This window comes from Ascaphus truei, chromosome 20, assembly GCF_040206685.1.
Source record: "Ascaphus truei isolate aAscTru1 chromosome 20, aAscTru1.hap1, whole genome shotgun sequence".
Classification (NCBI taxonomy): Eukaryota; Metazoa; Chordata; class Amphibia; order Anura; family Ascaphidae; genus Ascaphus; species Ascaphus truei.
The window spans coordinates 26,250,529-26,263,363 of NC_134502.1; the positions used below are offsets into that span (position 1 = coordinate 26,250,529).

At 48.0% G+C, this 12,835-nt stretch overlaps 1 protein-coding gene across 5 annotated transcripts; it reads left to right on the forward strand.

Annotated features, from left to right (window-relative positions):
* The first annotated feature begins 408 nt into the window (after positions 1-408).
* SWSAP1 (SWIM-type zinc finger 7 associated protein 1) lies at positions 409-12,629 on the forward strand. Of its 5 annotated transcripts, XM_075577539.1 has the most exons (5): positions 409-1,163; positions 1,869-2,252; positions 7,029-7,780; positions 8,467-8,543; positions 10,644-12,629. In XM_075577539.1, exons 1-3 carry the CDS (start codon positions 612-614, stop codon positions 7,131-7,133), a joined length of 1,041 nt encoding a protein of 346 aa, XP_075433654.1. In that variant the 5' UTR covers positions 409-611; the 3' UTR covers positions 7,134-7,780; positions 8,467-8,543; positions 10,644-12,629. The 5 variants fall into 5 exon arrangements, with proteins under 5 accessions (XP_075433654.1, XP_075433655.1, XP_075433653.1 ...); XM_075577540.1 differs by lacking the exon at positions 8,467-8,543 and having other exon boundaries at positions 1,869-2,377; XM_075577538.1 differs by lacking the exon at positions 8,467-8,543.
* The last annotated feature ends 206 nt before the right edge of the window (positions 12,630-12,835 follow it).

A 12,835-nucleotide genomic window follows, 5' to 3' on the forward strand; every position in this document is an offset into this window, starting at 1 on the left:
TCACCCTGCGGGGGGAAGGACAGACTATGTCCCATAGCTCCCTCCTGTCTGTGTCACTGTGTCACCCTGCGGGGGGAGGGACAGACTCCGTGTCCCATAGCTCCCTCCTGTCTCTGTCACTGTGTCACCCTGCGGGGGGAGGGACAGACTCCATGTCCCATAGCTCCCTCATGTCTGTGTCACTGTGTCACCCTGCGGGGGGAGGGACAGACTCCATGTCCCATAGCTCCCTCCTGCCTGTGTCACTGTGTCACCCTGCGGGGGGAGGGACAGACTCCATGTCCCATAGCTCCCTCCTGTCTGTGTCACTGTGTCACCCTGCGGGGGGAGGGACAGACTCCATGTCCCATATCTCCCTCCTGTCTGTGTCACTGTGTCACCCTGCGGTGGGAGGGACAGACTCCATGTCCCATAACTCCCTCCTGTCTGTGTCACATACACTTTTTCTGAGGTCCCACCCACTCATCACTCAACCAATGGGTGACCGTTTGCATCTCCAGAGCGAGGCTTGGTACGCAGGAGAGGGGAGGGGTGGGCGTGCCCATTGCTTCCTGACTCTCAGCCAATAGGCAGCGGTGGGCGTGGATGAACCTCACTCCACGTGGTCCCCCATGGCTGAGGCACTGCTCAGAGTCTTCCGGGAGCTGGGGGGCCCCCAGCAGGCGCGTGGCTTCCCTGGGTTAAGCCCTCAGCAACACCTCCCTATACCTGGTGGCCCCCAGGAGCCTCAGCAAGTCATTTGTGTCCCCCAAGAGCCTCATCACCAGACCTGTGGCTCCCAGGAACCCCTCTCCTCATGTTGTGACCCCCAAGAACCCCTCTCCATATCTTGTGGCTCCCAGATGCCTCATCACCAGACCTGTGGCCCGCAGGAACTCCTCTCTGTGTCCCCTAAATGTCGTGGCCCACAGGAGCCAGATCATGCACCCCTTACATTCTGTGGCCCCCAGGAGCCTAGTCTCGGGTTTCTCGCAAGTTGTGGCCCCCAGGGGCCTCCACTGCTGCTACTCGGCCCTGCAGGCTCTGGGAAGAGCAGTCTGCTGTTCCTGACTGCGGTGCTGGCAGCGGAGGAGGGCGCGGGGCCCGTGATCTTCCTGTCGCAGGATCCACTGAAGAGGCTGCCTGGGGGTGGGAGGGCGACACGGGACCCACTCACGCTGAAGGTGCCCGGGGAAGGGACAGAATTGGAGTTATTAGGGAGGGTAGTGGGGGAGAGAGCTGGAGTTAGTGGGGAGAGAGCTGGAGTGAGTGGGGGAGAGAGCAGGAGTTAGAAGGGAGTGAGGGAGAGAGCTGGGTTAGTGGGAAGGGGCAGAGCTGGAGTTAGAGGGGAGTGGGGGAGAGAGCTGGAGTGAGTGGGGGAGAGAGCTGGAGTTGGAAGGGAGTGAGAGAGAGAGCTGTGTTAGTGGGAAGGGGGAGAGCTGGAGTTAGAGGGGAGTGGGGGAGAGAGCTGGAGTTAGAGGGGAGTGGGGGAGAGAGCTGGAGTTATTGGGGAGGGTGGTGGGGAGCTGGAGTTATTGGGGAGGGTGGTGGGGAGCTGGAGTTAGTGGGGAGTGGGGGAGAGAGCTGGAGTTGGTGGGGAGTGGGGGAGAGAGCTGGAGTTATTGGGGAGGGGGGTGGGGAGCTGGAGTTATTGGGGAGGGGGGTGGTGTTAGAGGGAGGTATCTGGGGCTGCGGAGTATACCGGGGGGATTTGGGATAGGGGTGTCTAGGAAAGAGTGATAAATAGTGGGGAGGAGAGAGAATTGGGGGATAATAGAGAGCTGGGGCATATGAGTTAAGTTATATATAGGTATTGAGGGGGGTGGGTGGTTTCCAATTATTGCCCCCACCTAGGGCAATTACTGACCCCAACCTCTCTCTCCTTGCAGCAAATCCGCTTCTTGTATCCGCCCTCCTTGGGGCAGCTTCTGCGCATCCTCTCCTCCCTCCACCTCTCCTCCTCCCCCCCTCCCTCCCTCATCCTGGTGGACGGGGTGGAGCGCTACCTATCCCCCGGCTCCTGCCCCAACGATGGCGCCCTCCTCTCCGCCCTCCTGCTGGACTCCGCCGCTCACTTCCGCTGCGGGCTCCTGGCGTCCGCCACCCCACCCTCCGACGGGGCAGACGTGGCATTTTCAGCCGTGGAGAGGTACTTCCCGACCAGGTGTCATTTATACCCCGACGGGGCATCAGGAGAGGTGGAGGGGGCATATCGGGTCAGCTTTCTGCCCCACCACCCACAGTGGACCCTGCATACGGAGCACGACGGCACGGTGAGAATTTGCCCCGTGGGCAAGGAGGGTGTGGAAAGAGACGCATAATTGCCCCAGCTGAGACTTCACTGCCCTTTCCCAGGGCAGTTACAGGGAAGATAAGCAGACTGGCGCTGTTTATAAATGTGAGTTTATGTTATATACATTTTATATGGTTAAAAATGACATTTGCAATAAAATAAAAAAAAATCCAAGACCCGAAATAATAAATTTAATTGGATCCTTATTGAGCAGGTCCTGGACGCTGGGTGGATCTCTTGTGAGCCACGGGATATTATGGGGGGGGGAGGTCAATGACTATTATAGGGCCTTGTATGATGGCAAGAGGGCTGCTCTGCATACAGAGACCTCCATTGGATTAACCCAGCGCGGCGCAAACGTTTTTCATCTGCGGCCCCCTTCCTGGGAGCCGCAGCGTTCGCGCCCCCCCCCTCTCCCGATGGCTCGGCGTCAAATGATGTTGCGGGTCATGTGACCCCGCGGTGTCGTTTGACGCGTGTTGCCATGGCGCCGCGTGACGTCACATGACCCTGCGGCGTCATTTGACGACACGTCGCAGAAGACCTGGCTGGCAGCAGGTAAGTGAGTTTAGAGGCCTCCCCCAGGCATTTAATTTAAGTAATCGCCCGTGCCCCCCTTACAAATTCTCCCGCCCCTCCCTCCCCCCCAGTTGGCGCGCTGCTGGATTAACCGACCGCCTTTAAAGCTGCTATTTAAAGGGGGGGTGGGTAGGGAGTTTTCTTCCATTCGATATGCGCATCAATACAATCTGCACACTGACACATGATTGGCTAAGCTGCCGATCAATCCGTTCTCCTGAAATCAATCGCCGAATTGGGGGGGGGGGGGGCTATTTAATGCGCAAGAGTACCCAGGATGCAAAGTGCTGCGTGGAAGGTCATGTGACCAGGCAGGCACTAGATACAATTGGTGCACTGCTAGAGAGAGGGCGGAGGCTCAAGAACCAGAGCCTGTCTCAGAAGGGGAAGGGGATGTGACTTTGTAAATGTTTTTTTTTTTTTTTTAAATGCTACAAGTATTTTCTCATAGTACAGAAATTATTTATTTAATAATAAAAAAACACGTGTAGGATATTGCTCGAACGGCAGTTTTTAAAGTATGTTATCGCCCCCCGAGGGAGTATCTTGGAAAATAAAAAAAAACTGAATTGACAGATCTCTCACGAGGAGGTAGAATTTGTCATGTAATCCCTAATCTGAAAACGCCTGGTCCTGGCGGTTTATTACAACAACAAAAAAAAGTCCGCGAGCTGCTATTCCCACAATTAACTGCGGTAAGAATTCCAGTTCAGTTCCATTATTATATTTGTAATTCGGTTTGAATTCGGGGTATAAAGACAGGCTCCCACGCATGATATTATTGTTCTGGTTTTCAGCTACTCTTTCTTTAATACATATATCGCACATACGATAAGTAATGGGAGATAATTGATTTCTTCTGATGGATGCCATTACATTGGGAGAGTATTTGAAGTTATAATGGGTTTGCAGCTGTGTTGGATTGTCTGGGGGCGGGGGGGGGGTTCTGTTGGGGACATTTGAGTGACCATAGACAACTAGAGTTAAAGCTGCTGCGCTTGTAAGAAGCTATGGCATCAGCTTTCCAGAAGACATGCCATATTTGGATATTCGCTTGTATGGAGGGTGGGTAGTTCCTTATCAGATATGACCGCAGCCTTCTCAGGGGTACCCTAGGGGCGCCAAGAACTGCAGACGGGTTTGGTGAGTATCAAGGAATCTTTTATTGCGAGTGCACAAGGAGATGACACATTAACAAGCGGCTTCAGCGTGATCTGGGGTGGGGTAATACAAATCCCAGTATGTATAGCCTTGGGTACAGAAGATAAGGCCCTATTACAATCTAACAACTCTACATATGCTTTATTTGAGCTTGGGTAGCATAAAATACCTCCCTCCCATTATAGTTGTTTTTACCAAAGTTAAGTTTCAATTTCTTTAGGAAGCACAGGATGTCCTGAAATAGTCTCAGAGCAAACCTTGCCCACTCATATATTCTGTCACACAGAAATGGTACAATAACAAAGTGCGTCAGGGTAAATTGTATCGCTATAATTCTGGGCGTTGAGTCACAGGCACAGCCTTGGAACTTCTATTGTCAGCGAAACTCATCCGTACCCACAAACACATATCACACGTCCACAATTGTATTGTATTGTATGTCTTTATATAGCGCCATTAATGTACATAGCGCTTCACAGTACTAATACATGTGGTAATCAAATAAATAACAGATAATATAAATAACAGATCATGGGAATAAGTGCTTTAGACATAAACATAACATTAAGGAAGGAGTCCCTGCTCCGAGGAGCTTACAGTCTAATTGGTAGGTAGGGAGAACGTACAGAGACAGTAGGAGGGAGTTCTGGTAAGTGTGTCTGCAGGGGGCCAAGCTTTATGTATCATTTGTTCAGAATATCCACAGTGCTATTCATATGCTTCTTTAAGCAAATGTGTCTTAAGGTGGGTCTTAAAGGTGGGTACTGAGGGGAAGGGCATTCCAGAGGTGTGGGGCAGTCAGTGAAAAAGGTTTAAGGCGGGAGAGGGCTTTAGATACAAAGGAGGTAGAAAGAAGACATCCTTGAGAAGAACGCAAGAGTCGGGATGGTGCATAGCGAGAAATTAGGGCTGAGATGTAAGGAGGGGCAGAAGTGTGTAAAGCTTTAAAAGTGAGGAGAAGAAGGGAGTGTGAGATGCGGGATTTGATTGGAAGCCACGAGAGGGATTTCATGAGGGGAGACGCTGAGACAGATCTAGGAAAGAGTAGAGCGATTCTGGCAGTAAAACAGAAGAGACAAAACGGATGGCCAGTAACCCCAGACCCTCTTCTGTATAGTCCTCCTGTCCATAATTCTATCAAAGATATGACATCAGTTATGAGCTGTAGTACCTCATCAGGAGAGAGAAGGAACCAGGTTTAACATCATGTTACCCAGATCATACAAGGATTCCACTCAGGAACAGAATAATATGCAACCATCTTTGAAGGTGGTATAACTTATTTGAACGTCACCACCATTTTGTACTTATTTTTGGATGTGAGCATTTATCTTCAGAATAAATGTTTCTTTTTGTGTGTTAAACCCGAATGCTGAGTATTGTTATGCTGGAGTAATCTATAAAGAGACACAAAGGACATTTTACAGCTGCATTCTTCAATATCTTATTAAATAAAAAGGCAATGCCGAATGAAATGCTTGTTGCTCCTATCTGGCTTATTCCCAAATCAGGTCAAGACTCGACAGATTGCAAAAACATATTGCAATTCCCCTGATAAATACAGACATTCAAATTCTTGTGAAAGTCTTAGCAATTAGGGATTTACTCCCAAAATGATTGAAATCTCAAACAATGCTATTAACACTAGATGTTGGAAAGGGTTCACTGTATTTATATCTTTAAAACTCCCAGAGCTTTTGTTCTATCTGGAAATGTTAGTTGGATTAGACTGCCTTACTGTTCTCCCATGGCGTATCTTGTGAACTCTGTTCACATTTCAGGTCCCACTTTTATATGGTCTGTATAGGTGACTGGTGACCTCCCCTCTCCTTTACAGCTGAGCCCCGCCACGCGCTAAACACATGAGGAGACTCTAGTGTTACACCAGCATTACTATTGACAGTGTATCAGGCGATGGGCTAAGACTGCAGCCAGGCTGGGAGCGGGCGCGCTGGACTTTTATAGGGTCCGTGTCTCTGTTTATATTGCAGAGCCTCCATGGTATATCCCGTTTATACAATAGGACTTTTATAGGGTCTGAGTCTCCGTTTATATTGCAGAGCCTCCATGGTATATCCCGTTTATACAATAGGACTTTTATAGGGTCCGTGTCTCCGTTTATATTGCAGAGCCTCCATGGTATATCCCGTTTATACAATAGGACTTTTATAAGGTCTGAGTCTCCGTTTATATTGCAGAGCCTCCATGGTATATCCCGTTTATACAATAGGACTTTTATAGGGTCCGTGTCTCCGTTTATATTGCAGAGCCTCCATGGTATATCCCGTTTATACAATAGGACTTTTATAGGGTCTGAGTCTCCGTTTATATTGCAGAGCCTCCATGGTATATCCCGTTTATACAATAGGACTTTTATAGGGTCCGTGTCTCCGTTTATATTGCAGAGCCTCCATGGTATATCCCGTTTATACAATAGGACTTTTATAGGGTCCGTGTCTCCGTTTATATTGCAGAGCCTCCATGGTATATCCCGTTTATACAATAGGACTTTTATAGGGTCTGAGTCTCCGTTTATATTGCAGAGCCTCCAGGGTACAATAGGACTTTTATAGGGTCTGAGTCTCCGTTTATATTGCAGAGCCTACATGGTATATCCCGTTTATACAATAGGACTTTTATAGGGTCCGTGTCTCCGTTTATATTGCAGAGCCTCCATGGTATATCCCGTTTATACAATAGGACTTTTATTATAGGGTCTGAGTCTCCGTTTATATTGCAGAGCCTCCATGGTATATCCCGTTTATACAATAGGACTTTTATAGGGTCCGTGTCTCCGTTTATATTGCAGAGCCTCCATGGTATATCCCGTTTATACAATAGGACTTTTATAGGGTCTGAGTCTCCGTTTATATTGCAGAGCCTCCATGGTATATCCCGTTTATACAATAGGACTTTTATAGGGTCCGTGTCTCCGTTTATATTGCAGAGCCTCCATGGTACATCCCGTTTATACAATAGGACTTTTATAAGGTCTGAGTCTCCGTTTATATTGCAGAGCCTACATGGTATATCCCGTTTTATACATGTTGGACCTGAAACACCCCTGGACTTTACACCCCAGAGGATTCTGGGTAAGCAGCGAGACTGTGCTTGTTCATAAGAAGAAAGACTGTTTTAAGACTTGTCCGGTGGGATCCAGCGAGTAATGAGTTAATGTCTCCGAGAGACAAGGCAACACGAAGAAGCCAGCCTTGGAATTCCTGACACAGGACAGCGGGAGACTTACACCATGTGTCCCACACAGCCAGGCCCAGCAACAGATAACCCGAAACACAGGAGATAGGTTATGGAAGAAGGGAGGTACTTGGAGCAGGCGCAGAGAGAATGCCGGCAGTAAGAATGATTAGTGTGACAGTTTTTCTAAGATATAAGTACAAGCCCTGAATAAGATCCCTTTGTCCTGACCAGAGAAGAGTCCTCTTCGTTGCTTGGTCCTGCACGCAGAGGAGAGAGCGGGCTATGTTACTCGTATTGATGCTGGGCTCATAATAAATCATTTCTACTCTTTGAACGCACCTCCGTGTCGGCCTCACCTTTTTACACTGTGAACCCCCCCAACGCGATCTCGGAAAGGCGACCTCCAGGAACACCCGAGGGACCGGTGGCGTGAAGAAGGCGTTGGACTTGGTGGGTAGAGGACAGAAGGAGCCCCTGCATCAAGGCAGCTGATTGTTTCACAGCAGACGGGGCTGAGCGGTCACCTAGGAAGCCGGACACCCCAGTGAACCGACGTGTAAAGACCCGGTGGTGAGTAGTCAATAGCGTGATGTAGGATTTGAGTGTGTGACTGGTCCTATGTGGTATTTGTTTTTGGGGAACTGATCATTCCCAGGAATCAAATACAACATGAAACTTTTTGAGAAGTACAGCTCAACCCCGTTATAGCGCGATCCGTTACAGCGCGGATCCGCGTATAGCGCGATGTGAGCGTGGCTCCCAATTTTTGTTTTTATGAATACTTTACAACACGATTATTGGCGTCTTAAATACTTTACTGTACAATGCATACAATCGTACATTATTTCTAACGCGATCCGCTTATAACGCAGTGTCATTCTTTGGACCCCAAGCACCGCGTTATAAGGGGGTTGAGCTGTATGTTCAAAAGTGCAGTGCCTGCCAATTCACAGTGGATTCTGCATCCCCCTGGGGTCAATCAATTTTTTTTATTCTGGCAAGGATGTAATAAAAATAAAAAAGGATAAGATGACATCAGGAAAATATTCTGCCAGTATTTTCAACGATGCGTTCCATAGCCGAAGAGGCGAGAATAAAGTGGGCTGAACAGCCGCTCGCCCTCGGGGGGGGGGGGGGGGAAGAAAGAAAGATCAGAATGAACGGTGCCCGGAGAAAGTAATCGCAACATTTGGCTCAAGAGCTAGCACTCCAAAAGGAGCTTGCCGAGCAGCAAACAAAAGTGCGTGTCCCCACAGAGAACAGACGTAATCCTATTGAACAAAGGCAGCATGTCAACTCTAATTGTGACAAGACGAAACGTGTAGATATTTGTGTAAGTGGAATTGTGTTTTAAAAGATTATTCCAAGTCTCAATTGCCCCTTGGAGGGATCTTTTGAAAGGGGGGCGGGGGGTGGGGGGGGGAGGAGGGGAGAGGGGTAGTGTCTATATTTAAAAAAAAAAATCATTAAAAACATTTTTTTAATTACGAGTAGGTTTATCTAAATTGGGAGCAAAGATTCCTGCGCAGCGAATTTTTTTTTTTTCACTTGGTATGCGGAAACGGTGAAAAGACACAGGGATAGTCATGTAAAAAAGTTGGGGGAAATACCGCCCTTAAAATGTAAGGGACCCCGACCCAATCCTATTCCTCAAACTATATCCTAGTCTCCCAGTTGCCACATCAGGAGCAGATGTTTAACTGCAATTGACCCGGCACAATCCTATACGAGTGTGTGTGAGTGTGTGTGAGTGTGTGTGAGTGTGTGTGAGTGTGTGTGTGTGTGTGTGTGTGTGTGTGTGTGAGTGTGTGTGTGAGTGTGTGTGTGAGTGTGTGTGTGAGTGTGTGTGAGTGTGTGTGAGTGTGTGTGAGTGTGTGTGAGTGTGTGTGTGTGAGTGTGTGTGTGAGTGTGTGTGTGAGTGTGTGTGTGAGTGTGTGTGTGAGTGTGTGTGTGAGTGTGTGTGTGAGTGTGTGTGTGAGTGTGTGTGTGAGTGTGTGTGTGAGTGTGTGTGTGAGTGTGTGTGTGAGTGTGTGTGTGAGTGTGTGTGTGAGTGTGTGTGTGAGTGTGTGTGTGAGTGTGTGTGTGAGTGTGTGTGTGAGTGTGTGTGTGAGTGTGTGTGTGAGTGTGTGTGTGAGTGTGTGTGTGTGAGTGTGTGTGTGTGAGTGTGTGTGTGAGTGTGTGTGTGAGTGTGTGTGTGAGTGTGTGTGTGTGAGTGTGTGTGTGTGAGTGTGTGTGTGTGAGTGTGTGTGTGTGAGTGTGTGTGTGTGAGTGTGTGTGTGTGAGTGTGTGTGTGTGAGTGTGTGTGTGTGAGTGTGTGTGTGTGAGTGTGTGTGTGTGAGTGTGTGTGTGTGAGTGTGTGTGTGTGAGTGTGTGTGTGTGAGTGTGTGTGTGTGAGTGTGTGTGTGTGAGTGTGTGTGTGTGAGTGTGTGTGTGTGAGTGTGTGTGTGTGAGTGTGTGTGTGTGAGTGTGTGTGTGTGAGTGTGTGTGTGTGAGTGTGTGTGTGTGAGTGTGTGTGTGTGAGTGTGTGTGTGTGAGTGTGTGTGTGTGAGTGTGTGTGTGTGAGTGTGTGTGTGTGAGTGTGTGTGTGTGAGTGTGTGTGTGTGAGTGTGTGTGTGTGAGTGTGTGTGTGTGAGTGTGTGTGTGTGAGTGTGTGTGTGTGAGTGTGTGTGTGTGAGTGTGTGTGTGTGAGTGTGTGTGTGTGAGTGTGTGTGTGTGAGTGTGTGTGTGTGAGTGTGTGTGTGTGAGTGTGTGTGTGTGAGTGTGTGTGTGTGAGTGTGTGTGTGTGAGTGTGTGTGTGTGAGTGTGTGTGTGTGAGTGTGTGTGTGTGAGTGTGTGTGTGTGAGTGTGTGTGTGTGAGTGTGTGTGTGTGAGTGTGTGTGTGTGTGTGTGTGTGTGTGTGTGTGTGTGTGTGTGTGTGTGTGTGAGTGTGTGTGTGTGTGAGTGTGTGTGTGTGTGTGTGAGTGTGTGTGTGTGTGAGTGTGTGTGTGTGTGAGTGTGTGTGTGTGTGTGTGAGTGTGTGTGTGTGTGTGAGTGTGTGTGTGTGTGAGTGTGTGTGTGTGAGTGATATACAGGAATCTTTCTTAATGGGTAGGATTGGGGTGTTACAGGCTAATGGCACATTGAAGCTGTATTTATATTGTTTCGTGTTATTCAAAAACTAATAAAAAGATTTAAAAATAAATAAATAAAAAGCTTAAAATTGCTAAAATTACACAGGAGTCGGGGTTGAAGTGGCCTGATGCCTTTACCCTTAGCTCTCACGAGTACGAGAATCCCTCCTGCAAGAAAGCACAGGTTGTCCCCAACATGAGATATTAACAGGAAGACCAACGAGGGCAGGAGTCAATAAGGACTTTGTTAGTTAAGGATCTGATAACGGATGATGAGACTAAGAGGGCGATATTGTCAGGAGTTAACGTCTTTCCACTCTCAGGTCAAAGCAGTACCGCCAACGGGGTCCAATCAGAACTGCCCAGCGCTCGGAACCAGCTGACCGGGTCGTCATCAGGACAACAGCTCTACAACCAAAGGTGGAAAGGCCCAATTCCAAGTGCGGTGGGTCCACACTACGCGCTGCAAAGTGGTACCAGCCCCCAGAATAAATGGGCTTTGATTGGAAGATATCAGGCCTGGAAAGAGTGGGAAAGACATTTTATTAATCCTGTTCTTTCTTTTTTGGAATAAGTTTGTTTGTGTTTATACAGGAATATACATTTTTTTTTTTTCGTATTCGGCCAAAATGAAAAGAATCATTTTACTATGGTTCATTACGGGGGCTCATATGTTAGCGAACGGTTCATACATTTATCTGGTGGAAAACTACAGCAAGATAACCCAAGTCCAAGAGTGTTTTGGTTGTGCCCATATACCAGTGAGTTCTAATGAGGGATTACCGTTCACTCCCTTTCCACTTAATATGACCGAGTTTTGTATTTCTCTGAATGCAGCCAAATTATGGGATCTAGCCACAGCTCGAGAGGGAATTAAGCTGTTCAGCTGGGCGTGTTGTAGACATGTGGCTTGGCTAAGGCAGTTACATTGCCGGCTGCTGTACGTTAACACGGCCAGTTATCCCGGTCCGTATAATTTCTCTACGCCATTAGCGGACAAGGCTCCGTTTCTAATCGCAAGTCCTGTAAAGGGGGATTTGTGTTTGAGCCGTATACAGGTCCCCCAGGGCGTATATGTAGGCGACAGCGAGTGTACGCATACCTTGGTGTGTAATGCTTCGGGGGACGGAGATACAATATGGGGAGTGAATATGGGCGAGTGGGGGAACTGGACTTGGAGGTTGTGTCTCAACACTTCTTTGTTGCCCGTGATGAATGGAACCTATTGGGTGTGTGGATATAGAGCGTACCCCAGATTACCAGAGAGATGGGAAGGGACCTGTTATCTGGCTTACCTGATCCCCGCTATTGGAGACCAAACTGACCGCCCTGGAATGAATAGATCTAGAAGGAGCAGTGAGTGGACTGACACATTGGTTGAGGAACCCTATCCCGGGATAGACATATATGATAAGAAGGAAAGGATCTAAGCTTTACATCGTTACATGAGGTTGAAAAAAGACGTAGGTCCATCAAGTTCAGCCTGTGCTAAATTTAGACAACAGATACTTTATCCTATACCTACTTATTGATCCAGAGGAAGGCAAACAAAAAAACTCCAGAGTCATATCATCCAATGATATCTCGTAAGGGGAAAAATAAATTCCTTCCTGACTCTAGTATTGGCAATCGGATTACTCCCTGGATCAACATCCTTCTAATGTTTACTTATTTGGTATATCCCTGTATACCTTTCCTATCTAAAAAGATGTCCAACCTTTTTTTGAACATATCTACTGTATCTGCCATCACAGTCTCCGTGGGTAATGAATCTCACACTGTAACTGCCCTTACTGTAAAGAACCCTTTCCTTTGTGGCTGGTGAAATCTCCTTTCCTCCAACCTTAAGGGATGCCCCCCGAGTCCTTTGTACTGCCCGTGGGATGAATAGTTTGTTAGTGAAAGGATTTGTCTGACCCTTTAAGAGGGAGTACAAAAATCTCCAGTTTTGCAGCTTCTTTCTTCGTCGTCGTTTAATTCTTGGGCGTTACTTCCATATCTGCCCCCGGACTTGGCGTCAAAAGTGACGTTCACAGTATATCTCCATAGGTGACCGTCACTTACCTCCTTCGGCCGATCAAACACGAATAATATTACTATTATTTCTATTACAAGATGTGGATTCTAAGCTCCTATCAGACGCTAGCACGCGTCACCGGTGTGTGACCCAATCCGATGTTAGCGATGCTTATTCTACGCCCCTGTAAGATGGTAATATGTATCGTTTTGCCATGTCTTCGTTGTGTCACGCGAGTCTACTTCTGGTACGGCTCGCGTCTGCTAACTAGTAAAACCAGCTTGGGAACGACTCCTTCATGTGTGTGTTTCAACTTATTCCTAAACGCATTCTTTATCATTGGCAGGAATAACGGACGGAGTTAAGAAAATGGGGGGTTCCCCGCCTTGAGGATGGGGTGTAGGACATTGGTTGGGGGGACAGAGGGGGTAACGTTGTACAGGTAGTCCTCGTTATCCAACGTTTCACTTTACAACGAAGGGCATATCCAACGCTTTG

Bases quoted from the DNA above. Each gene is read 5' to 3' on its own strand.
- SWSAP1 (XM_075577539.1), top strand. From the start codon at position 612: ATGGCTGAGGCACTGCTCAGAGTCTTCCGGGAGCTGGGGGGCCCCCAG. The intron at 1,164-1,868 runs GTGCCCGGGGAA...CTCTCCTTGCAG, and splicing joins GGGACCCACTCACGCTGAAG to CAAATCCGCTTCTTGTATCC. The intron at 2,253-7,028 runs GTGAGAATTTGC...TTTATATTGCAG, and splicing joins ATACGGAGCACGACGGCACG to AGCCTACATGGTATATCCCG.